Raw genomic sequence first — 25,661 nt, 5'->3', positions numbered from 1 at the left:
GACTGAACCAAAACCAGCTGAGAAATCATCTGCTCCTTCCCCTGCTTTTCTGACTACAACCAGGAGATGAACATCTCCCAGAAGATTTGCATCTCCTGTTTCAAAATGAACCATTGTCATGTGGGAAAAGTTGAGCTGAGCAACTGGGGAGTTAGAGGTATCTTCTTCCCACTGCACAGGAGAAACCATGGTTGGAATAAACTCCATGTTGTATAATGCTCAGTCATTTACTGGTGGTTTGGGCTTAATGAATGGATTATCTCAGCTTGGAAATCATTTTCCTGAGAATCCTTAGAAAGATTCTACTTTGTCATTGATGCATCTGTCTTCGGACTTGAAGATCTATTTAAGAAATTTTTGAATGTGTTAAAGCTTTAAGATGAAAATAGTAGAGACAGGTAATTAATGTAAAAGATCAACTCGGAGTCTTGTGAAAGATTGCTCCCTCATTTCTTTTTTTCCTTTTTATGTCTTTTTAATTTTTACATTTAAATTAGAAACTACGTTTCCTCACAGGTCAATCCCAGGTCCCTCGCACTTTCCCTTCTCCCTCCCCTGTCCACCCATCAACCCACAGACAAACCTCTCCACCAATTCGAACTCCTTTCCCCAGGGAGGGTGAGTCCCTCCATGGGGTGTATCCATAGTCTGTCATTTCATCCAGGGCCAGGCCTAGGCCCTGCCTCAAGAATCCAGGCAGAGAGAGCATATCTCATTGTGAGATGGGCACCCAAAGTCCATTTGAATGTAAGGGTTAAATACTACCCAAGTCCCCATAGATTGCCTAGGTCTCCTCACTGTCACACACATTCAGGAGGTCTGGATCAGTCCCATGTTGGATTCCCAGCAATCAGACTGGTGTCCTTCAACCAATGTCTGATGGAAGCAGAGGAGGACACCCACTGCTAAACACTGAGCTGTACTGAAACAACACAGTGACAGAGAGGGGGGACAGATGATCATAGGGTTCAAGACTGGGTTCCCTTATTTCTTAAGAGTACATATTTCGCTCTTTGGAGCCAGGCCATGGGCAGGGACGGTGGCCTGGGCGATAAAGGGAGGGTTGCTCACAGCCAGGCATCCTATGCCCATGCGGCGTTATTCCCGCAGCCCAGTCTTATGGGAAGACGTGCCGCGGGAGCCCAGGCAGTGTGGCCAGAGCCTTAGGGTTTAGAAAAGCCCCTTGACCAAATACTGCCCCAGACAGAAAATCACTCAAACAGGCTCGGGAAAATAGGCAGTGAGAAGACGGGCTCTGTGTTGAGGACCAGCCTACTAATTGTTTGACTTGCTCAGGGAAGTGAGCCATCTATCTCCAGAAATGTCTTTGGAAGATAAAGAGCAGCATGCTCTCTCTCCGAGGGAATTACCTGAAGAAGTCTACAGTCTTCCATCTGAGCCCCCCCTGGAAATGCAAAGGAGATCAAGCACTGACTTCAAGCAGTTGGAGACCAATGATGGATGCAGACATTATCGTAGGATTCATATGAAACCTCGGGAGAAACCAGATATTAACATCAAAAAAGTTGTCATCAGAAAGCTTCAGAAGAGTTGCCAGTGTAGCCTAGGCAAAGTCAGAAATATGATTTTTGATTTCTTTCCTGTTTTGCGGTGGCTCCCAAAATATGATCTCAAGAAAAACATTTTAGGTGATGTGATGTCTGGCCTGATTGTGGGCATACTTTTGGTGCCCCAGTCTATTGCTTACTCCCTGTTGGCTGGCCAAGAGCCTATCCATGGTCTGAATACATCATTTTTTGCCAGCATCATTTATTGCCTGTTTGGTATCTCACGCCACATCTCGGTGGGCATTTTTGGAATACTGTGCCTTATGATTGGTGAGGTAGTTGACTGAGAAGTACATAAAACCTGCCCTGACATTGTGGCTACATCATCTTCAATAGCATTGGTTTCAAATGGATCCGAGTTAGTAAACCATACATTAGACAGACTTTGTAACAAAAGTTCTAATGCAATTAAAATTGGCAGTACTGTGGCCTTCATGGCTGGAGTTTGTCAGGTAGCAATGGGCTTCTTTCAAGTGGGCTTTGTCTCTGTCTACCTCTCAGATGCCTTGCAGAGTGAGTTTGTCACGGGTGACTTCTTCACCATTCTGACATCTCAGGCCAAGTACCTCCTTGGGCTGAGCCTTCCTCGGAGCACTGGTATAGGCTCAGTCATCACTACCTGGATTCACATCTTCAGAAACATTCATAAGACCAATGTCTGTGATCTTGTCACCAGCCTTTTGTGTCTTCTGGTCCTTTTGCCAACCAAAGAACTCAACAAACACTTCAAGGACAAGCTCAAGGCACCGATTCCAACCGAGCTCATTGTCGTTGTGGCAGCCACATTGAGCTCAAGAAGGAAACCGTGATTTTTGGTGGCATCAAAGATGAAGTTTCAGTGCAGCTTTCCCATGATCCCTTGGAGCTGCATACTATTGTGATTTACTTCAGTGCAATACAGTTTTTAGATTCAGCAGGGATCCACACACCAAAACAAGTTCACAGGGATTATGAAGCCATTGGCATCAACGTTTTACTGGCTCAATGCAATTTTTCTGTGAGGGATTCCTTGAACAGAGGAGATTACTACAAAAGGGAAGAAGACAATTTTCTCTTATATAGTTTGTCTGAAGCAGTGCCTTTTGCAGTGATCTCTCAGAAGCAGAAAGGAGTGTGTGTTCTCAATGGCCTGAGTCTTTCTGGTGACTGAGAAAGTAAATGAAAGGAAGAGTGTCTTGCCAGTTTCAACGTGCAACATTTTGTACTGTGAAAAGAGAAAGTGGTGTACACTTGAATAATTCTCCCTTGAAGCTAATAGCCTTTTGCTAGTCTCATGTGCAGTAGAACTTATAGTTGGGTAGAATCAAAAAGAAGAACATGCTGTGGCTTCAGACTTTCATGAAGATGAGCAATCTTGGGGGTACAGTATAAATGGAATGGAACTATAAAGCAGCCCCCAAACTTAATCACCTTATATTAGGGACTGTACATCTGAACTCCACCCTTCATGAAGACAGAGATGAAATAAGGGTTTGCTTTGCACGCACTGGAGCCTTTGATGGCTCTGTGCAGAGGTGAAGGAAGGCAGCATTGCTGGTTCAGAGGCTGGTGAAGCATGAGGGCCTAACTAGATGAGTTCTGTTCTGTTCTCACTACTGTTTCTCTGTTTGTGTTTGGCTCCCCGAGAGAGTAAGATCTGAGCTGTTAGCTGGAAATACCATTTTCCTCTCCTTCATCCAGGAACTGTGACATAGTCTCCTAAGAGGATCTGGTCCTGACAGCCAGCCTGACATTGTACAGAACTCTAGGGTAAACTTCCGATATTTTAGCCATGCCTTGTCATGTAGAAAACGTAGGTAAGGAAAGAAACAGTGGGAGTCTTTGTTCTTCCTCTCCATTTGCTTCTGAAAATTTACCTACTGTCAGGCTCTGTCTCACCTATGACTTAGCCTAATGTTTTCTACTGGAATCTGTTTTGTTGGTATTTCTGAAGCAGTAACAGTCTTGTCAAGCAAAGCAGAATATTGGCTCAGCAGCTCTTGCAGCACTGCTAATGGACTTGTGCATATTCAAGGATTGCAAAAAAATAAGAATGAATGAATGAATGAATTGAAAGACCCCTACTTAGGACCCCCTAGGAGAAGAAAAGCAAGGCCAGCCCATTGCCTAGTGGAAAAACCCAGACTACTTGTCTCACCTTCAAAACAGGATGTCTGGGATCACTATAGCAGTCATGGGACCCGGATAATAATTGCTGAAGCATGCTGGGGTCTTTCATGTAGGAAACCTAGTCCTTGGCAACTACCCCTGCCCCCAAGATGATCTCAGCCCATGCTTAAGTAGCCAATGAAATACCTGTTGCTATGCTGATACTTATGTAACCATTAAAATTCTATAAATATTGTACTCCCTACAAGCCCGGATGCTCTGCACCCGAGTTGCAGTAGCATCTGCAGGCACCTGTGTACTCAGTAAATCACCTCTTGCATTTGCAGCCAGTGGTCTGGCCCTGGTTCTTGGGCAGAGAGTTCAGTTCAGTGCCCACTGCTTTGAGGTCGAAGTCTTTCATTGGAGGTCCCACCGAGATTTCTGCCCCAGAATCACCAGTGCCCGTTCTTTGTTATATGTATGTATGTTGATCTGCCTCCAAGCAGGTTGTCTACGTAGTCATTCAGTAACTAGGGCGGCTTGAGAAGGGGCTGACGAGCCCAGACTTCTCCCCTGCCACCCTGGCAGATGTGCCAGGGATCTGGAGAGCTCAATTGTTTGAATCTCATGGGCCTGAAAAGGGAAAAATGGGACCACTACTCCTGTTGACCTGTCTGAGTATTTACTTTCAATTCTCTGCCAAACGTTCGCAGTATGTCTGGTTGTGAGTTGCTAAATTGTGTTATTTGTCTTGTTCGTCTACTTGTCTTTGTATTTTGAGTTTTCTGATTCAAGCATGGGACAAACCATAACCACCCCTTTGAGCCTTACTTTAGATCACTGGAATGAAGTGCAGATTCGTGCCTCTGACCAGTGTAACCTGCACATCTGAGTGGCAAACCTTTGATGTGGGCTGGCCACGGGATAGGAATTTTAACCTAGAAATTATCTTACAGGTTTAGGATCGGGTCTTTGACAAGGGACCCCATGGACACCTGGACCAGATAGTATACATTGTTATTTGGGAAAATTTTTCTACAGACCCCCAACATGGGCAGCCCCATTTATGACTCTCCTACCTCCTCCGAAGGCAGGGAGAAAACCTTCGGCTCCTCCCCTCCCCCTTTCTTTACCCTTGGTCCCTGTCCCAGCTCCAGATCATCATCTACTCCTAGTTGATGCGTTTCTCATAGAAATCTTACAAGGGGAAAACTACAAGTAACAAGTTTTGTAAAGTAAATTTAAATTTGTTAATAGGTTTTCATGTTCAGCATAAATAATTTTTCAACCTTGGATGACTATCCTTACAACAGTCTGTTAATAAGATGACTTTCACATTAAGACAGCTGTTGCATGCCAATTTTTTTATAAACAATTCTTTTTATAAGTTGGTCCTATGGCTGAGGACTTTGGCCATGCATAACTAGTCAGTGGCCCATCTTATCTCTCTATCTCTGTTCTTGCCTGCCTATACACATGGTGCAGGTCAGGGGTCTTCTCTTGCTGCCCTAAACACATGGCATGCTGGGCAAAAGTCTCTCCCCCCATGTGCCATGGTATAGAGCATGCTGCAGCAGGATCTCCTATCCGTGAGCATGAAGTGAGGCAGCTGCTCTGTTCTCCAACTGCTGCTGCAGCCCTCACAGCTGAGCCTGCTCTGTCCTCACCTGCCTGCCTTTGAGGTGTGCAGCATGTGAGGATGGGGATCTCTCTCTCTCTTTCTGTCTCTCTGCCCCACGCACATGGCATGCTGACAAAGGAGCCATCTGCCAGCTTTTCCCTACACCAGAGCTCCCTGTTCAAGCACACAGGGCTGGAGCAGGTAAGCCATTTGGCCAGATCCGGTCTTTCCACAGAAACTAAATGGCCTTAAAGTTATAACTACAAGAAAAAAGAAAAATGCAAACTATGTACTTTGATGTTTCATTTCTTCAAATGCTAAATTTTAAAAATTAATCTCTCAAAACTTATGTATGCTTGTTTTGTTAAAAAGTTCTATCTGTATTTTCTGTCATAATCTAAGTTTTATTACAAGCATAGAGCTAAAACAAAAGTGGTACAGGTCGCCACCATTTTACAGTCAGTCACATGCCAAGCTGGCCACATGGCTGGCTGGTAGCCATTTTACTAAAGTTAAAAGAGATACCTGATCCACCATCTTAATTAAATGTGACCACATGGAAGTTATGAGGTACCATGCTATCAACAAGTTTTTATTCAGATTTAAAATGTTTAAAGCTAAACCTGACAGTATAAAGTTCTAGTTTTATAAAGGTTAATATGCTTTTATACACAGGAATGCTAAGTTTTATAATTTAACAGTCACCCAGATAATAAAGGCTTAAAACATATTTTAATTAAAAAAACTTTAAGAGATTTCAGAACAGTTTTTAAAATGTTTTCAATTGATAAGGTTATAAGATATTTATACTGTTAAAATATGTAAAGCTAAACCTGACAGTTCTAGTTTTATAAAGGTTAATAAAGTTTATATTTTCAACAGTTAAACTTAAGGCAGACAAACCGCTAATACTTCAGAGACCTGCAGAACATGGCATTTAAAATGTTAATTTAAAAGTTTATAATATCAGACAGACTTCCATATCCTAAGAGTGACCCAAAGTCTCCAAAGAAGATTACAAGGCACCACAGTGCCTACACCTGGATTGTGTTGACGCTGACCACTAAGCAAGATGCTCAAAGGTAACACCTGCTGCTGCCAGGACCTGGACCAGAATGTGGACAAAGCTACTGGCCACTGCTAAATTGATTGCACCCCTTTTGCCGAGACAAAACAAGGTCAGCCTTTTCCATATCCCTCTTGCACAGAGAGAAAGAAAACTCACCTTACAGGCATGGTAGAGATTGATGCTGTTCCTGATACTTGTGCCTCCAGTGCTACTACAGGAGACTTGGATATGGCTATATATGGTACCTGGCACTTTTTAATAGATTTAGAGACTGTATAAAATTTATCCTTCTCAGATCTCTAAAAGTATTAATGGTTGTCAGCTTGACATCAGGCAGCCAAATCTATAAGACTGTAGTCAGCTTGGTAGCTCATTTTATTTATGTAAAAATCAAGCCTTAATATGTCTCAATAAGGATCAAAGGATGTAAATACTTGTTCAATCACAAGCTCAAGGATTTTAGGTTTATTTTGGTTATCATCTAAGTATAAAATTAAAGGGCTTTTCATCAGGCCAAAGATACGTCTGGCCAATTCATACCTAGCTCCCTGTACAGAAGACAAATGTATGCTACTAGCCCAAATCTGTAGTTTCTGCTAGGACACAAAATACAGATACCCAGATATCTGCTTTTTCTACAATGTAGATTTCAGTACCAATTGATAATGCTAATGTACCTATAAACTTTATATCCTTTTGTATAACAAAATTTACATAGGCTTCAGAGGATCAAAAGACATACAGCTTGGATCCACTTCTCACAGGTCAAAGTGGACTCCAGATAAGTACAGCCTGTTATCCCAGATGCTGTTCCTGAGAATGAGATTTTCTCTCCTGGTCATGGGATTCCTGACAAGGATCTGCTGGGCTTTGGTAGTCTTTTTTAAGTCAAAGTAGCTGTTTGTAGAAGACTATAGAGGTGATAGAGTCCTTCCAAAAGAACATCTGTACCTACTTAGCAGCATCGTGAAAACTGCTGATGCTTACTGCTATGCACACCTGTTGGTATATGATAAGTATTGGTGTTGGTGACCAGTTTTAACTTTTGTTCAGAAAGACTTGGAACCTCTCAGAACCCTAGTTTAGCTCATGTGTCATTCTCGGTCGCTGCCACAGATTATGAATTGAGTAGTTTCTTCAGAAAAGCTCTTTGACGGGTGAGAAACATTCACCCAAGTGAGGAATAGAGGACTAACCTACATGAGATTACAACACTTACCCAAGTCATTCAAGTACTCATCGCCAAAGTACAGAATCAATTTTAGCCTGTTCTCATATGCAAAACAATTAAAACATTTTATGGGAAGCAACCTCTGTGTAATGAACATACTGAAGTAGATAGAATGCTTTTAAACCTCTCCCCCCACCCGCACTCCCCCCTCTCATTCCTATTGGCGTTGCACTCGTTTTTACTTATGTGAGAAATACTTTTCTCTGATCCCAGTACAAGTTTCAGAGTAGAAATTTTGGCTTTCTGTCTTATAGGTGGTAATGTTAATAAAGACCACATTGCCATGGAGTTTGACATCCCTCGTTAACTCTGCCCTAGAATTTCACAAATGTTAACTGCTGCTTGCTTGTTCTTTTGTTTAGCTCTCTGTCTTTATGAATTGTAAGATCACAGTATTGTAAGATCACAGTATGACAGTCATTTTTTTAAATCCCCCTGACCTTTCCTCAAACCAGGTTGGAATTAAGACTGTTACAGATTTTTTTTTGGTTTTATGAAACAGGGTTTCTCTGTTTTGGAGGCTGTCGGTCCAGCCTAGCCTCGAAAACACAGAGATCTGCCTGCCTCTGCCTCCCGAGTGCTGGGATTAAAGGCGTGTGCCACCAACGCCTGGCTAAGACTGTTACAGATGTTTAATACTCAGTGAGAGACTAGTAGGTATGTTAGTGGTAGCTGGAGAGACACTCAGTAGAAAAGTACTTGCTACTCTTGCAGAGGGCCCAAGTTCAGTTCCCAGCACCCATATTAGGCAACTCACAGTCACCTTTAACTCCAGCTCCAAGGTATCTAACCCTGTCCTGACCCCCGTGGGACACACACACACATTTTTTAAAGTACATGTTTAAGATAACTGAATAATCCATTTAACACCATCAGCATAGAAAAAGAATTTTAGTTTAATGTATGGAGCATATCTGCCCTTTTGCATGACGTGTAAGTTTATAGTGTGGCTCTAATAGGTTCTGAAATTCTACACATGCATGAGCAAATTCTCGAATTATGTTCTGGTTTGTGTTTGTCCCACTAAAACAAACAGGTTCGTGCTTTTAATAATGTTATGAGAAGCTTTTTCTTTTGCTAGCCGCCTTGGTTTATCCCCCGCCAGTTGCCTGGGCTCTGCCGCGCCAGCCTGGTTCTAGATCCGCATGAGTCTCAAATAAACACACAGGAGGCTATATTAATTATGAAGCTGTTGGCCTTGTTTGTCTCTTACTGGCTAGCTCTGCCTTAAGTAATTACCCCATAATTGTTAATCTAAGTATGTTTCTTACCGGAGAATAGTTCCCAGCGTCCTACCCCCATGGCGTCACATGTTGACTCTCCTGTGTTTCTCCTACCCAGAATTCCTGGATTCCTAGCCCCACCTATCTAGATTCCTATTGGCCAGACAGTGCTTTATTAGCATAAGACTTCCCCAACATCTCCTCTTTTCTGTTTAAACAAAAAGAAAGGTCTTAACATTAACACAGTCAAATTGTATATAACAGAACAGTTATCAAGTAAGAATACAGTTACAATATTTTGTCTATCAACATTCAGCAAGATTTAAAGAAAATATCATCCATCCCATCCTTGTGAGTCTAAAGTTCTATATGTAGCTTATCTTTTATCATAAATAAGGAAAACTATAATTATAACTATCTGTCTTCAACTCCATCAAAGACCATAGAAGGATAATATATAAACACTAGGATTGACAGACACATCTTACTGCCTGGACAGTCACCCGAAGTTCCTCTGTAACGTTGGGGCATCCATCTTCAGCCCATAGGCCACACTGTGTCTGGAAGACTTCTCAGCAAAGCAGGAAATTTCAAACTGTCCATCTGCATTGGCAGTCTGTCAGTCATTTTTCTGTGTCCTGCAGAAAGTCTGGTAGACTCTTCATGAAGCAGGAACCCTGTAAGACTGAGTTCAGCAGTCACTTTCCTGTGGGACCTGCATGTTCAGTTTGTACAGCAACAGTCAAACAGTCTAGGCAAGAGCAGTTTCTTGCCCAAATGGCTAATCTTGCCATGTTTGAAAGCAAACTTTATAACGAGTTTCTTCGATGCCCATCTTCCTCTCAGACGTAATTGGTGCTGCCAGGAGCAGACATTGTCAAGAAAAACCCTAAACCATTTTAAATGCCATATTCTGAAGGTCTTTGAAAGGTTTGAAGACTATCTATCTCAAATATATTTCTGTATATCTAGAAAACCTAACTTACCTAACTATAAGTTCTGACTATTATAAGTAACTATCTATAATCTGTATTCAATTATGCATTACATTTTAAAAGATCAGTATAAGCACAATACTTAATCAATAGGAGAAAATATACACATCACAAAATTGACCTTGAATTTGTATCAATAAATGAAAAACAATACCCATACCATAATTCCCCTTTTTACCATTAAAAAGAGATTGGCTGTGATCATTAACCAATTATAAACAAACCATTTAAATGAAAACAAAGATTTATAAACAAGATGGGAATTGGGACGTCGCTCATTCCAAACTGCTTCCTGCTGGAAGGGGGCGCCGTTCATATCATGGGGATCATGACAAATCTCAGAAACCTGTATAAGTCCATATTTTCGGGGTCTGTAAAACTGCATCATCTTAGCTGTTTCAATTGTTGGAACACCTGGTCCACTGCTTCTGGGGGTCTTGGTTCGTCAAACCACAGAAGCCTGGAAGAAATCCTCAGCTTTTTATGTTCTGTGGAAACATAAATTAAAACTCCTTTTCCGAGTAACATATCCTTGTACTTAAATTTTGAAGTCAAGGCATTTTCAAAAGATAGAAGTTGGATTAATTCAGCAGCATTTATAATCAAGTGTACTTTAGCATTTGTTCCTTCCTTAGCAATCAAAAAACTGAAAAACACAATAGCGTACAGTATCCAGACTCTCTGTGTATTTTCCATCTTTACGTGGCTTATTTATTTAACTAATATTACTTTATTTCTTTCACTTTTATTTATTTTTCTCTGAGACAGGGTTTCTCTGTGGAAACCTGCCTGCCTCTGCCTCTGGAGCAATCCTACCGGCGTGTGCCACCACACCCGGCTTTTGTATCTATGTACCACTTTGCCGTTTCATTTTCTCTCTCAGTCTCACATATATTTTTAAACACACTGTAAACCTTTAGAGGTTTTGTTCATCCAAGTCTGACTTTACTGTAAATCTTTACGTTTTTCTGGCCACCTGTCTTATCTGTAAAACCGTGGCTGTTTTAAACTGCCGTTTTTTTTCAAGATGGCGGGCGTAAGCTTGATTCCAGCTTACTGCCTCAGTCCATGCTGACATCCAGCAAAAGCTGCTACTTCCAGCTGTACGTACACTCTTTTCAATAGTTAGTAGAGTCTCTTAAAACAACCTTGCTGTTTTTTTTTTTTAATGCTGAGTCAGGAAGACTCCGGTAAACGAGCCACGTGAATCTCGGCTTGTCGCTAGCAAAACAGAGCACACCTAAGAAAAATGCTGCTACCAAAATCTGTGCTTCTCTCCGTTCTTCTGTTTCTAAAATTTCTTTAAAGCTTTTGTTATTCTACGTGGAAATTCAATCCCACTCCTGATCACCATTATGTTATGAGAAGTTTTTCTTTTGCTAGCCGCCTTGGTTTATCCCCCGCCAGTCGCCTGGGCTCTGCCGCGCCAGCCTGGTTCTAGATCCGCATGAGTCTCAAATAAACACACAGGAGGCTATATTAATTATGAAGCTGTTGGCCTTGTTTGTCTCTTACTGGCTAGCTCTGCCTTAAGTAATTACCCCATAATTGTTAATCTAAGTATGTTTCTTACCGGAGAATAGTTCCCAGCGTCCTACCCCCATGGCGTCACATGTTGACTCTCCTGTGTTTCTCCTACCCAGAATCCTCCTGGATTCCTAGCCCCACCTATCTAGATTCCTATTGGCCAGACAGTGCTTTATTAGCATAAGACTTCCCCAACATAATAACATTTTAAAAACATAATTGCACTAGAAACTGTTGTAGTCATCGTCTTTAGTTTGAGATCTCCCTAACATCAAAAATTAAAATTGATTTGGTTGCTAATAATCGAAGGAAACAAATCTAGAACCAAAGACTAATTTACTACCACTAGCAGCAATAACAAAAAACATTTTAATTTCTTTTTGATGCTTTAAACGTATTCGTGTAAGTTGTCTTGTTCACTCAGAACATTAAGAATATGAAATATTTTCTGTTTACCTAAATGTAAAACCCTGAATGTTGTTAAATAGTGAACATTTAAAAGAAATACAGACTGGGCCTGTGTCTCTGTGTATTTTATGACACGTCCTTATGTAGCACAGGTTGGCCTCAAACTTGCTAAGTAGCTGAGGGTAATTATGAGCTTTTCGTCCTCCTGCCTCTACCTCTAAGTACCGGAGTGACAGGTGCATAGGGAAGAAGTATGCTAGTATGAACTCACAAAGAAGACAGCTCTGATAATTAAAGGAACAGATCTCTGAAAATTGTATCTGAGCAGAAAGGAAGAGACCTGGCTGGACCAGGTCTGTGTCCAGGTAAACCCCACATTAACACTAGGATTCAGAAGTCTAAGAGCTAAGTTGGAAATAGGGTCTGTTTCAAGGTTCTGTTTCTAGAATGTAGGGCCACAGGCTCACCAAAGCCTCAAAGAGCTAAGAAGCATATGTCAGGTAGTAGCCAGAGTCTGAGCATGCCTACTCAGGAGTTCCATCATCCCTGTGAGCCGAGTGGCTGTAGTGTTGTCTGTCTCAGATAGGTTAAGACTGGCAGGCACCTAGTTCAATTTAATCAGGATCAATGAAACATATAATTAATATAAAAATGTCCAGCACTGCAAATGATAAACTTGGAGAATACATGGAGAATCTAGATGAGTACATTAGACTAATGCTCCTGGCAACAACAGCAATCATCTGCAGGGCTATTCCTGGCAATTTCACATTGAAGAACACATTGCCAGTTAACCCTGATATGCAAAGTACAAAGAGAAATTCAGTAGATTTGGGGATTAACTTCGAGTCTCTTCATTTACACTAACAGATTCGAGCTCCTCGGCCCTGGTTAATATCCTTACTGAAGCTTTTCTTGTAGGTACTGACAGATGAACTGAGGGTTAACTGCATGGAAATAAATGCTTCTTTAGATATTCCCAAATATCTGGGAGGCAGGTATCCCAGTGGGGCCTTAGAGAATGTGGAGTGTGCCTGAGCTGAGATTCTTCAGAGGCCCAAGCTGGAGGCAGTGCCCTGCCCCTGCCCCATATACATTCAGGAAAGAGTCTATAGTAAAGTGGAATTCTCCAGTTGATAAACTTTACCCAGTCTTTTGTTCTTCCACTATTGGAATCTTTCCTTACTTCTAGTGATACTTTAATTTGAAGTTGGGTTTTATAGCTGTTAGACCCTTCATGGGCATGGTGACTTGAGAAAACTTGGAAGCTGAGACAGGAGGATTGAGTCTTTGAGAACAGCCTGAGATACTCAGTGAGACATTGCCAAAAGAAGAAAAAGCAAAACTAGCTAGCAATTGGAGACACATTTGTCCTCCAATCCCTTTTTATTTTGTATAAAAATAATAATCATGGATGATAGTAAATTTGGGTTCTGAGTTTAAACATGAAAATTATAGTGAACAGGATAAAACAGTACACCAGCCGATTTTTCATAGACTATATCATAAAGTAAAATGTAACTGAATTTCTTTGTGTTAAAAGTAAAAATTTAAGTTTTTTTTAAAATAAAGACTTAGAAATGAAGGCTTTGATGTAGAAGGGGGCATTTTTAATAAGGTAATTTTTATCATGGTGAGAACTATTTTTTTACTAAAAGTATTTTGTAACTTAAATTTCAAAGTAAACCTATTTTTAAATACCATTAGAAAGTCAAAGAAACATCTACTAGTAGGTTTTTTAGTGCATATTTTGTACTTTATGACTTAGTTTCAAATAAGAATGTATTGAAGGATGCAGAATGGGCAGTGAGAGCATCTAAGATTTTATTGGTGAAGTGTATTTTAAGTCTGTCATAGCTGCTGGGTCACAGAGGGTTTTAATTAGACACTTGAGTATACTTATTCTGGGGGTGATCATGTACTCTGCTCCTCATCCCTAGGAGGAAACACACAATCAAATAATTTTTCCTCTTAAGTGCAAATCATTTGGGAAATTGGGATCTGAGTCCCAATGTTTACATGGCTCTGTTTCTCAGAAGGGAGTGTGAATATCTGCAGAGCCTGCTTTCCTCCTTCATAGCATTGTGTACGTGTGCAGACAATATGAAGACAGGAGCATGCACCTGAATTCTCAGTCTTTACCAAAAAATGTATGTCTGTCACCATCCTTTACCCTTAGGGACATATTTTATAGTAGGTTTTTAAATCAAGTACGTGCCTTGATGCTGTTCATCATAAATAATTTCTCAGCTGTCCTTCAGGACAAAAGCAAGGTAGTTCCTGTTGTGGGGGAGGGGTTCACTAATCATTGTATTCTGGAAGAATGTATTTCTATTGCTTATTTTGTAACATCCTCATATGTTTGAGATCTAAGATGCCATTTGTTTTTTAAATAAATTGTTACTGTAAGAAAAAGAGTACATATTTCATCCTATTCCTACAAGAAGAGAAGATGTAACTGCAACAACACTTTACACAATAGGAAGAAAAATTATTGGTTGAGGATGGGAAGATCTGAAAAAACAGACGAATAGTAAAATGTGCAGTAGAACAAGTTTCTCTATGTTCATCACTTGTAAAAGATGAAGGTATTTTCATTGGACCCCACTTTTTAGTTTCATATTGTCTCCCATTCTACAGTATAGCACACACATAAGAAAAATGTTAAAACTGATGGACCAACAACCTTAAATTCACAGGGCAGTAAGTGCATGTCAATAAAATCAGCATCGTGTAACTATTTTTGAAACTCTTCAGAATTTTACAGCTCAGTAAGGTTGTCCAAAACACTACACAGTACCTTTGAGACATCCCCATATTTGAGTTGCATAATCTCCTATAACTTACAAATATTCACATAATCACAGTGATATACTCAAGGGAATAATTGTTGGGGAAGTCTTATGTCAATAAAGCACTGTCTGGCCAATAGGAATCTAGATAGGTAGGATTAGGAGTCCAGGAGGACTCTGGGAAGGAGAAACACAGGAGAGTCGAGATGTAACACCATGGGTTAGGAAACCCGGAAACTTCTCCGGTAAGAGACATACTTAGATTAACAATTATGGGGTAATTACTTAAGTCAGAGCTATGTAGTAAGAAACAAGCAAGGCCAACAGCTTCATAATTAATATAGCCTCCTGTGTGTTCATTTGGGACTGATGCGGCTCTAGAACCAGGCTGGCCGGAAGGCTTCTCACTAGGAAAAGGATTCCCTTTACAAATAATGAATGGAAATGTTTTTTTCTCTAAACTTACATTTTCCTAAGGTGAGTTTCAATGGCGTATCCAGCAAGCTCTAGCAGCTGATAACTCTCTACTCTAATGTTTTACTCCATCTGAGGATCTATTCAAGTTGATTTCCTTTTATATTTTTGGTTGGGAGCCTAGACTTTAACGGCTGAGCCGTCTCTCCAGCCCGTGATTTCCTTTTATAATGCCTGCCTTCAGTGAGGCAATCTGTGAAACTAATTGATTTGAGAATGAGATTTGATCAGAACTCCTGTGTCTGGGTATGCCAGCCATGACTTTTTTTATATGAATCAAAGGAGAGTCTCCAATGTCAGCACAGCCAAGCTGCATAGAAAGTTCAAGTTCAACGTGGTCTATGTTAACAGATGCTGCCTAACTAAAGCAGAGAAGCAAGCAAGCAATCAAAACTGGGAAAAATAGATTTCCCATGGATTGAACGAGAGTTGGACTTCCAACTCAGCCCCAGCTCTTATCTCCAATTCAACCCTGATGCTTCATGGAAGGAGAAAACATCGTAAGAAAGGATACCAAGTCAATGGAGAGTTAGTGGCCCATACCACAATGAAAGGGAACATTAAGACTAGCATTTATCTTCCAGGACATTTATCCTGTTTTGAAATATATTGCATATTCTAATCTTGTTAAAATTTTCTGATATCCAGAGAGTTTTGAATCCCAAGTGTTCCAGTGAATAATGAAATACACTTTGCAGTGGGTTGGGGCAAAAGGCTATAGGTATAAATGAGGTGTTAAAGGACAACATAGAAAGAACATTTTGGACAGGGCTAATCTCTGTGATCAAACAAGAAGTATATTGTTTTAGAAATATATAATTTTTGATAGACATGATATGACGTTTTTGTCTGGGCAGTAATTAAAATGTGTGCCAAAAATTGAGGAGGATTTTGCAGTCCCATTTTCAGGCCTTTGCTATTGTTTTACTGTATGATATTATTTTTTGCAAAATGGTGCCTTCTACCCTATTTAGTTAACAAAATCATTAATTGATTGAGAATGGCCTTGCATTTCAATCCAATAACATACTACTCATCATAACTTGTGGTGCCAGAACAGCACACAATTTAAAGCTTTGTTTTTGTTGATTTAACTGACTTTATTATTATTTTGTTTTTTTATTATGCTGTTGCTGCTGTTTGATTTTTGAGACAATTTCTTCATATGTAGCACTAACTGTGGGCAACTATACATAGTCGTTTGACCTCATACTCACATAGAGTTTTCACTCACTACTGAATGCTGGTATTAAATGCCTGTGTCACAGTACATGGCTTTCAACAAGTATAATTGTTAGGTTCCATGTGTCCCTTAAATTCACATGTGGATTTCTTAGGCCCAAAAGCTATTGTCTACTGTCAAAATGTGCTTAACCACAACATAAATGTTGTGGCAGAACATATGCCATCACATTCAAAAGAAGCCTAGAAGCTCAATGACTAAAATTTCTGAAGTATAAACTATTGAAAACAGCAAAACAAAAAATTTCTAATGTTGAAGTCTCAAGCTGCAGTTCTCCTGGGTGAATAAAAAATAAGGAAAGAATTACCAATACTGCACATAGACTAGACAAAGAGTACAACAGGGACTGAACATTTAATATGAAAATGTGTGATTTATTTGAATTAGTATTTATTTCTCGTGATGCTAATCTGGATTTTAATAAGGTAATATATTTCAGAAATACTATTCCTAATGGAACATTTGTTTTCATGAGAATAATAAACATACTATTGTATGTTTGTCACTATTTATGTAGTTCAGGAGAATTTCAAGGTATACAGCTCAGGCTAACAATTAGTATGCCTGGAGACAGACGATTGCTTTTAATCCATGCACACACCTTTCACCCCACCACTAAGTGAAAACAGTTAGGAGGACCTCTGAGTTTGAGGCAAGCCAGCACTACATAGAAGGAAAATCTCCCCACCAAAATAAGACAAAGTCCAGATTGTTTCAGAAGAGAAATCTACTAAATGTCAAAGAGTAATACCAATACTACTCAAATTGTTCCAAAAATAGAAACAGAAGGGTTATTGCCAACCTCTTTTTAAAAGTACACTTACCATGGTATCCATACCACACAAAGACACAACTTAAAAACAGAATTACAGGAAAGTTTCTCTCATGAGTATGGACAGAAAAATACTTGTTAAAATAATGGAAAACTGAATGCAAAACACATAAGAAAAATCGTTCGCCATGAACAACTAAGCTTCATCCCTGTGATGCTATAATAGACCTATATATTAAAATATCTCAATGAATCCAACATATGAACAAAATGAATTCCACTCTTAGGCATTTATCCAAATGAGGCAGGTTCATACAACAAGGGCATCTGCTCCACTATGTTCATAGCAGCATTGTTTGTAACAGCCAGAACCTGGAAGCAAACTAGATGCCCCTCAACTGAAGAGTGGATAGAGAAAATGTGGTACATTTACACAATGGAGTATTACTCAGCAGAAAAAAACAATGGAATCTTGAAATTCGCAGGGAAATGGATAGCACTGGAAGAAACCATCCTGAGTGAGGTAACCCAGTCACAAAAAGACAAACATGGTATGTACTCACTCACATATGGATTTTAGACATGGATCAGTATAGTGCCAGTCTGCACTTCCACAGATAGAGAGTCTGGGAAACAGGAAATAACCTAAAAGATATGCATTTTTGCATAGTACCCAAGAGAAGAGGATGGAGACAAGATCCTCTCAATGGATGGGGAACATGGTGAGGGGTAGGGGGGAGTGGGACCTGGGAAGAAGAGAGGGAGTAAAGGGGAAGGGAGTTGGTCATGGGGGAACAGGAAGTTGAGGGGGTGGGGTAGAATAGGAGGAAGAGGGAATCATAGGATCGAAGACAGATCAGGCACCAGAGTGACCTCGAGTGATCTAAAGGGATAACACCAATTGGCAAGCTAAGCAATAGTGGAGGGACCACCTCAAATGCCCATTCCTGATAATGAACTTGATGTCTATAGCCATCTGGGAGCCTTCATCCTGTGACTGATGGAAGCAGAGGCAAACACACAATTAATCACTGAGCTGAACCCAAGGAACCCAGTGACAGAGAGAGAGGAGTGATGAGCAAATTGGCAAAGAATGGGCTGGCAAAACCAGCAGAGACAGCTGATCTGAACAGGGGAGCTCTTGGACCCCAGACTGACAGTGGGGAGGCCAGCATCGGACTGATCTGGACCCCTCAAATGTGAGTGTCAGTGAGAAGGCCTGGGCTGTGGATCAGTGTCTATCCCTGGTATACAAACTGTCTTCGTGTGCCTATAGCACAAAGAGAGATGCTCTCTCAGCCTGGACTCTTAGGTGAGTGCCTGGACCCTAACAAGAGTAAAATGACAGATTCTAGATATCCCCTATGTGGAAGGATTTGGCAATAGGTTGGGAAGGAGGGGGCAAGGGGAGTGCGGGAGGAGGGGAGGGAGAGGGAACTGGGATTGACATGTAAAACAAGCTATTTAAAATTAAAATAAAAAAATGATAAAAAAGTTGGTAGTTGTCTCATATGTATATGATAAACAAGCTGAGAAAGTTGTCAGAGAAACATCTCCTTTCAAAATGTCCACAAATATCATGAAATATCTTGGAGTAACTCTAACCCAAGAAGTTAAAGACAATATGATAAGAATTTTAAACATTTAAAGAAAGAAATTAAAGAAGATATCAGAAAAGGAAAAGATTTCCTATGCTCTTGGATACTTAAGATCAGCATACTAAAATTGGCACTCTTACTAAAATCAATCTACAGATTCAGTACAATCACCATCAAAATACCAGCAATATTCTTCACAGAGTTTAAAAGAACAATACTCAACTTTATATGGAAAAACTAGAAACTTAGGATAGCTAAAACAATTCTGTAAAATACTAGAACTTCCAGATGCATCTCTATCCTTGACTTCAAACTCTACTATAGAGCTATTGTCATGATAACAGCTTGATATTGGCACCAAAACTGACAGGAGAAGCAGTGGAATGGAATTAAAGGCCCTGATATTAACCCACACAACTATGAATACCTGATTTTTGACTAAAAAGCTAAAATTATACAATGGGATAAAGAAAGCTTCTACAACAAATGGCGCAGGAAGAACTTCCTGCTGACATGTAGAAGATTACAGATAGATCAGTGTGTGTGTGTGTGTGTGTGTGTGTGTGTGTATGTCTGTATTCTTGCACAAAAAATAAGTCCAAGTGAATCAAAGACCTCAACATAAACCCAGCCATAGTGAACCTTTTAGAAGAGAAAGTGGGAAATACGCTTATACACATTGGCACAGGACCTTGGACTGATATATGAAGCAAGCTTGTTTCTAATTTAAATATATAATAAAAAAGTGTTAAAAACAACAAATAATTAAAATAATAGTGAGGTACAAATCAAGAAAGATAATTATCCACAAAGGAATCCCAGTTACTACAAAAGCACTTAAAGAATTCCTTAACGTTCTTACCCATCAGAGAAATGCAAATCAAAACACATGTGCGATACCATATAACTGTCAGAATGGCTAAAATCAAAAACACCAATGAAAACTTTTGCTACAGAGGATGTGGAGAAAGAGGAGCACTCCTCCAGTGCAGGTAGGAATGCAACATGCACACCCACTTTGGAAATCACCATGGCAGTTTCTCAGGAAAATCAGAATTGATCTTCCTCAAGACCTAGCAATTCAACTCTTAGGCATATAACCGTACGATACACACTCAGACCAGAAATAAGTCTATTCAATTATGTTTAGAGCAACATTATTTGCAATAACCAGAACTTGAAAACAACCTGCGTGGCCCTCTACCAAATAACAGATAAAGAAAATGTGCTATGTATAAGGAGTACTACTCACCAGTTAAAAAAATGATATCTAGAAATTCACAAGAAAATGAAAGGAACTAGAACAAAATCATTCTTAGTGAGGTCATACCTGTATAGGAGATATAGAGTAAGCAATAACCAGTCTACAGCATACAACCCCAGAGATGGAAGGAAATACGGTGGACACTAAGATAGACATTTATAGTCCGTGGGAGAATGAAAAGAGACAATATATCCTGAGTAAATTAGAGGGGAAGGGAGGAAGGAGAAATTGGAGAGAAGTTGAGGGGAGAGGAGAACATGAAGGATCAGGAAGGTTGAATTGAGTAAGAACAGAGGAGAGCAAGGAAAGAAATAACTTGATAGAGGACTCCATTATGGGCTTAATGAGTAACATGATACTAGGGAACTTTGAAGGAATCTCCAAGGATGACCCCCCGCTAAGAATCTAAGTAATAGTAGAGAGGCTACCTTAAATGAAATTCTCCTATGATGTGATTGATGACTACCATAGATGCTATCTTAAAGCCCACATTCAGTGGCTGCTGGAAGGAGAAGCAGAGATTGACAACTAAGCAAAGAGCTGAACTCCTGTAACCAGTTGTAGAGTGGGAGTAGTGATGAGAAAAGGGTCAAGCTCATGTTGGGAAACCCACAGAAAATGCTACAAGCCATAAGATCAGAGAGTAATTGTACAGCAATGGTATCATTATATAATTCTGATGAATTAAGGATTCATTGGATGAATAAACCAGTATGAATGCTGTACTTGGCATTATAATCTCATTAGTGAATTGACAATTTATTATTATACTTTCTTGCTGTATTGTACCCCCTTCTATAAATCACAGTTTAGCACTATCTGATCATTCACTGGTAACTAATTCCTTTCATGTGTTTGGAGCTTTACTGATTATCCTCCCTGGTATGTGTAAAACCTGATATCAATTAACATATCCCAGTTTACTGGTTACATTCTTGAGGTTTGTGTGAGATCTCTTTCCCACTGTCAGGTTCTTGTTCTCATTGCAACTGCAGAGATCTGCCATTCTGCAATTATCATTATTGATAGGCATGTGGCTATTGTATAGGCTCATGCAAAAGCATCCCATGTATTCCATTCTCAGATATACAAGGACATAGAACTACTACACTTCAAAATTTGTTGATGCATAACTTTCTAGATCGATATATAAAATAAGCATACCCTGATTTTACCTCTCTGCCACATAGATAAGCAATAACCTAAACTGTGGCTGCGCTAAAAGATTCTCAATTTTATTTTTTTATTAACTGAATATTTTAGCTCACAGATTTACTGTTCCCTCCTCTTACTCCTGAGAAGATAAAGACAAAGGTAATCAGCCCATTTGCTCATCCTCAGAGAAAAGTAAACTTTCCTGAAGGCTTGTGCCACCACTGAGGCTAGAGCACTTGATGGAGACAGATTTTAACTCTGCTACAAATTAAACTCAAACCCGTCCTTTGTCCTATAGCCATATACAATTGATGCTAAAAGTTTCTCCTGGAAGTTTTAGTTTACTGCTCTCTGTGTAAATTTTGTCTACCTTGTGGTCCTTGAGAAACACTAGCCTCACATTGTATTGTAAAAAGAATTACTGTTGAAAACGGATATATGCCTGTACCCCAAAACCTGGAGAATGAAAGACAGAAAACAGAAATAAATGGAGACAGAACAGAGCAAAAGAAACAGAATAGCAAGAGAGATGGAGAAAAGGAAGAAAAATAACAGAAAAGGAAGAGTAGCAACTCTGAGCCAATTCCTTTTCCCTCAGATTTAGTTCCCTCAATATTTAGAACTCTGAGAGAAAATTTTAGAGCCAGACTTTCAGTGTTTATGATAAGAAACAGTGACCTCAGCAAGAGTGAGTTCAGGGAATCCAGAATGACCTCTGGGGAACCTGCGTAAAGTGAACCAGGCCTTTGGAGGATGGATTTCATTTGCGGGTCTTGGTTAGTCTATGATGCACCTGGCAGGGGAACCAGTATCTATCCCGAAGACATGAACTGACTTTTGGAGCCCACTACCGATGTTGGGATACGCTCTCAGCCTAGACACAGGGAGGAGGGCTCCAGTCCTAACCCAAATGATGTGAAAGAATTTGATGATTCCCACATGGGATTGCTTGCCCTCTCCGAGGAAAGGATCGGAGTTGTGATGGGAAGATGGTGCAGTGAGTGGGAGGACAGAGGACAGGTGGGAGAGGAAACACAGAATGGTAGTAAAATAAAACTGTTTTTAAATAAATTTAGAAATTAATAAAAAACACTGGGCTGCATCAAAAGATATTGCAACAACAAAAACACAGATAAAATATAATCAGGAAAGAGAAATAAATAAGCAAACAGGAAACAGACAAATCTGCCTTGGTTAGGCATGGGAAATCAATAATTTTTTTTAGGGTTGGCAATGTTTTTCTTTTCTTTATTTCTTTTTTATTATTTTTAATATTTACTTTTAAATTTAAATTTAAATTAGAAACAAGGTTGCTTCACAAGTCACTACCAAGGCCCTCTCCCTTTCCTTCTCCTCCTCCAGTGCCCTCCACCCAAACCCCCAATATCCCATCATTTCCCCAGGGAGGTGGAGGCCTTCCTTGGGGGTGTCCATAGTCTGTCATTTCATCCAGGGCAGGGCCTAGACCCTCCCCCAAGAGTTCAGGGTAAGAGTGCATTTCACATTGTTGGATGGGAGTCCAAAGTCCATGTGTATACTGGGGATAAAATGATTACCTAGGCCTCCTCACTGACACTCCCATTCAGCGGTCTTGATCAGTCCCATGCTGGATTCCCAGGCATCAGCCTGGGATTCAAGAGTAAACCCTTGTCAGGTCAGCTGTTTCTGGGGTTAAACCAGCCCAGTCTTAATCCCTTTGGTTATCAGTCCTCCCTCTCTGTTACTGGCATTCTTGAGATCAGCTCAGTGCTTAGCCATGGGAGTCTGCCTCTTCTTCCATCAACCACTGAATGAAGGTTCTGTTTCCCAGAATCTCTGGCCATGAGATTGTAGGTTGGAACTCCTGAGATCTATATCTAAAATCCATATATGAGAGAGTACATGCCATGTTTCTCTTTTTGTAACTGCATTACCTCACTCAGGATGTTTTTTTCTAGTGTCATCCATTTGCCTGCACATCCCAGGATTCCATTGTTTTTTTTTCTGCTGAATCCTACTCGATTGTGTAAATGTACCATATTTTCTCTCTCCATTCTTTGGTTGAGGGGCGTTCAAGTTCTGGCTATTACAAATAATGGTGCTATGAACATAGTGGAACAGACATCTTTGTTGTATGAATGGGCATCTTTTGTATATATGCCTAAGAGTGGAGTTGCTGAGTCTTGTGGTAGGTTTATTCCCCTTTTTCTGAGGAATCTCCATATTGATTTCCAAAGTGGGTGAACCAGTTGCCACTCCCAACAGCAATAGAGGAGTGTCCCCCTTTCACCACATCCTCTCTAGCATAAATTGTCTTTGGTGTTTTTGATTTTAGCCATTCTGACAGGAGTGAGATGGTATCTCAGAGTTGTTTTGATTCGCATTTCCCGGATGGCTAAAGATGTTGAGCACTTTCTGAAGTGCCTCTCAGCCATTTTAGAGTCCTCTATTGAAAATTCTCTATTTAGTTCTGCAGCCCACTTTTGAACTGGATCCTTTGGTATTTTGCAGTCTTGCTTCTTGATTTCTTGGTAAATTTTGGAGATCAGTCCTCTGTCAGATATGGGGGTTAGTGAATATTTTCTCCCATTCTGTGGGCTGCCTTTTTGTCTTGCTGACTATGTCCTTTGCCTTACAGAAGCTTCTCAGTTTCAGGAGGTCCCATTTATTAATTGTTGATCTCACTGTCTGTGCTAATGGTGTTATATTCAGGAAGCTGTCTCCTGTACCAATTCGTTCAAGAGTACCACCCACTTTCTCTTCTAAGAGGCTAAGTGTGGCTGGATTTATGTTGAAGTCTTTGATCCATTTTGACTTTAAAAGAGATATTTTATGACCATTGTAGCACAAATCATGGGAAAATGACTGAGTTATAAATAGAAAATAATTTTCCTTATATCCTCTTTCATAAAACATTCAACCTTTTATCTGGCCATCAGTTAATACTACCTTTATTTGTCTCCTTCCTAAATGTGATATTGAGATTACACTCATTCTTATGTGATTATATACCTGTAGATATTATTGCATAGGATTCACATGTGATTGAAAATATGGGAAATCTTCATTTTGTACTGAGATTGGTTGACCTGGCTTAATTTTGTCCCTTATATATCAAACAATTTCCTGACATATTTTCCAACCCTACAGTGGAGCAGTATACAAAATCTCATTTTCTTGACGCATTTTTGCTATCCCTGTTTATAAATTTGTATGGAAAAGAAATTAAATTTATCAATATGTATAGGAACCAAATGAGTGAAATGTGGCAGCCAATGTTCTTCTCAATTTTTACCTGATGATGCTTCCAACATGATATGCTAGAACTGATGGTCCAGGCCAGGAAGACACTCAGAATAAACATAATGATAGCAGTACACACATAATGTTTCATAGTAAACAAAATAGTCCCAGTGATGTGACATTGGCCAATGAGAAACTATGTAAACTGACAGCATATAGAACAAATCCAATTCAAGGTTTTCAGAATATATTGATAATTTCTAGTTATGGTGTGAATGAAAATACATGATGTTTTCAAATATTAAATATGTTAAACTTGATTTATGTCTCAATTACAATAAAAGATATTAAATGATAAATTTATAGTACCACTCCGAATATAACTATGGTTTGTGACATGGCAAAGGTTCCTTCTTCTTCCTTTCATTTAATCTTAAAATAACTCTCCCTTTTCTACGCCCTCCATGAAGACTCACTTGGACAAGTACCCAAACCTGTTGTTAAAACTGAAAGTGAGAATTACCAAAATAACTTTATTCTTTTATCATATTTTAAATTCCTCTATTGTTTTAATACCCACCTACATCTAACAGCTGCAAATCAGGACATACATGTTGTGGTATGCTTGCCTTTAAAAAGCTCCCAGTGACATGACTTTCATTCTACACTCTGAGAAGTGTTTCCTTCTTTGTGGTAACCAAGTACGCTGAATACAACTCTCAATTTTTGTATTAATCATGTTATGTATTCTTTTTGTGTTTACTCTACAAAAGTTTTAGATATGTAAAAATTATTAACAATGAAAATGTACCTCTCCATTGGCTTACACAGGAAATGATAGTAAAGAAGTTAGTATTTTAGACAGTCCATCAGCTCAGAGAAGATTGAGTAAAATCTCAATACCATATTCTATTACTCTAGAAGTTTTCTGAAGTCCCTTAAGGAGGTGAAATCCCCTTGTTGAAGTAGCCAGAAGCAGCTGTGAATCAGTAGCAGGCTGAACCATGCAGTCTCAGGAAATGTCCTGTTGTTCCACATAATAATATGCGATGCAATCACAGTCACCTGAACAATCAAGACCCGGGTCAAAATGAGCAGTGATTCTTGAAATTTGAAGGGTTTTAAACAAAGTGGATATATCAGTTGTGTCCTTAAATCTAACAGTCTTTCCCTCTCCATGCATTGGCCCTGCAGAACTTCTCAGAGATGGCTACTGCAAAATGTAGAAAGTATTCTATTAACTGAGGTACGGTAGGCCCCCAAAGATGGCTAACTGACAGTCTCTTCCAATGTGTTTCATTAGTTTGTGCTCGTAGAAAAATGTGTTTAATTGGGAAGAATATATGTGGAGCCCAGGTAATTTGAATGTGACACATGAGACAGTTAAAGAGAATTTACATGACAGAAGCTA

The 25,661-nt window shown here is 39.7% G+C and overlaps 1 protein-coding gene across 1 annotated transcript; it reads left to right on the top strand.

Annotated features, from left to right (window-relative positions):
- Window positions 1-1,321: 1,321 nt before the first annotated feature.
- On the top strand, window positions 1,322-2,377 carry LOC121138134 (sulfate transporter-like). Its single transcript, XM_040740943.1, is given in 1 exon segment — window positions 1,322-2,377. A coding segment is annotated over 1 exon segment (1,056 nt).
- The last annotated feature ends 23,284 nt before the right edge of the window (window positions 2,378-25,661 follow it).

This window comes from Mesocricetus auratus, unplaced genomic scaffold (genome assembly GCF_017639785.1).
Source record: "Mesocricetus auratus isolate SY011 unplaced genomic scaffold, BCM_Maur_2.0 contig_9928_pilon_obj, whole genome shotgun sequence".
Lineage (NCBI taxonomy): Eukaryota > Metazoa > Chordata > Mammalia > Rodentia > Cricetidae > Mesocricetus > Mesocricetus auratus.
This window is presented reverse-complemented; position numbering and strand designations above follow the sequence as displayed.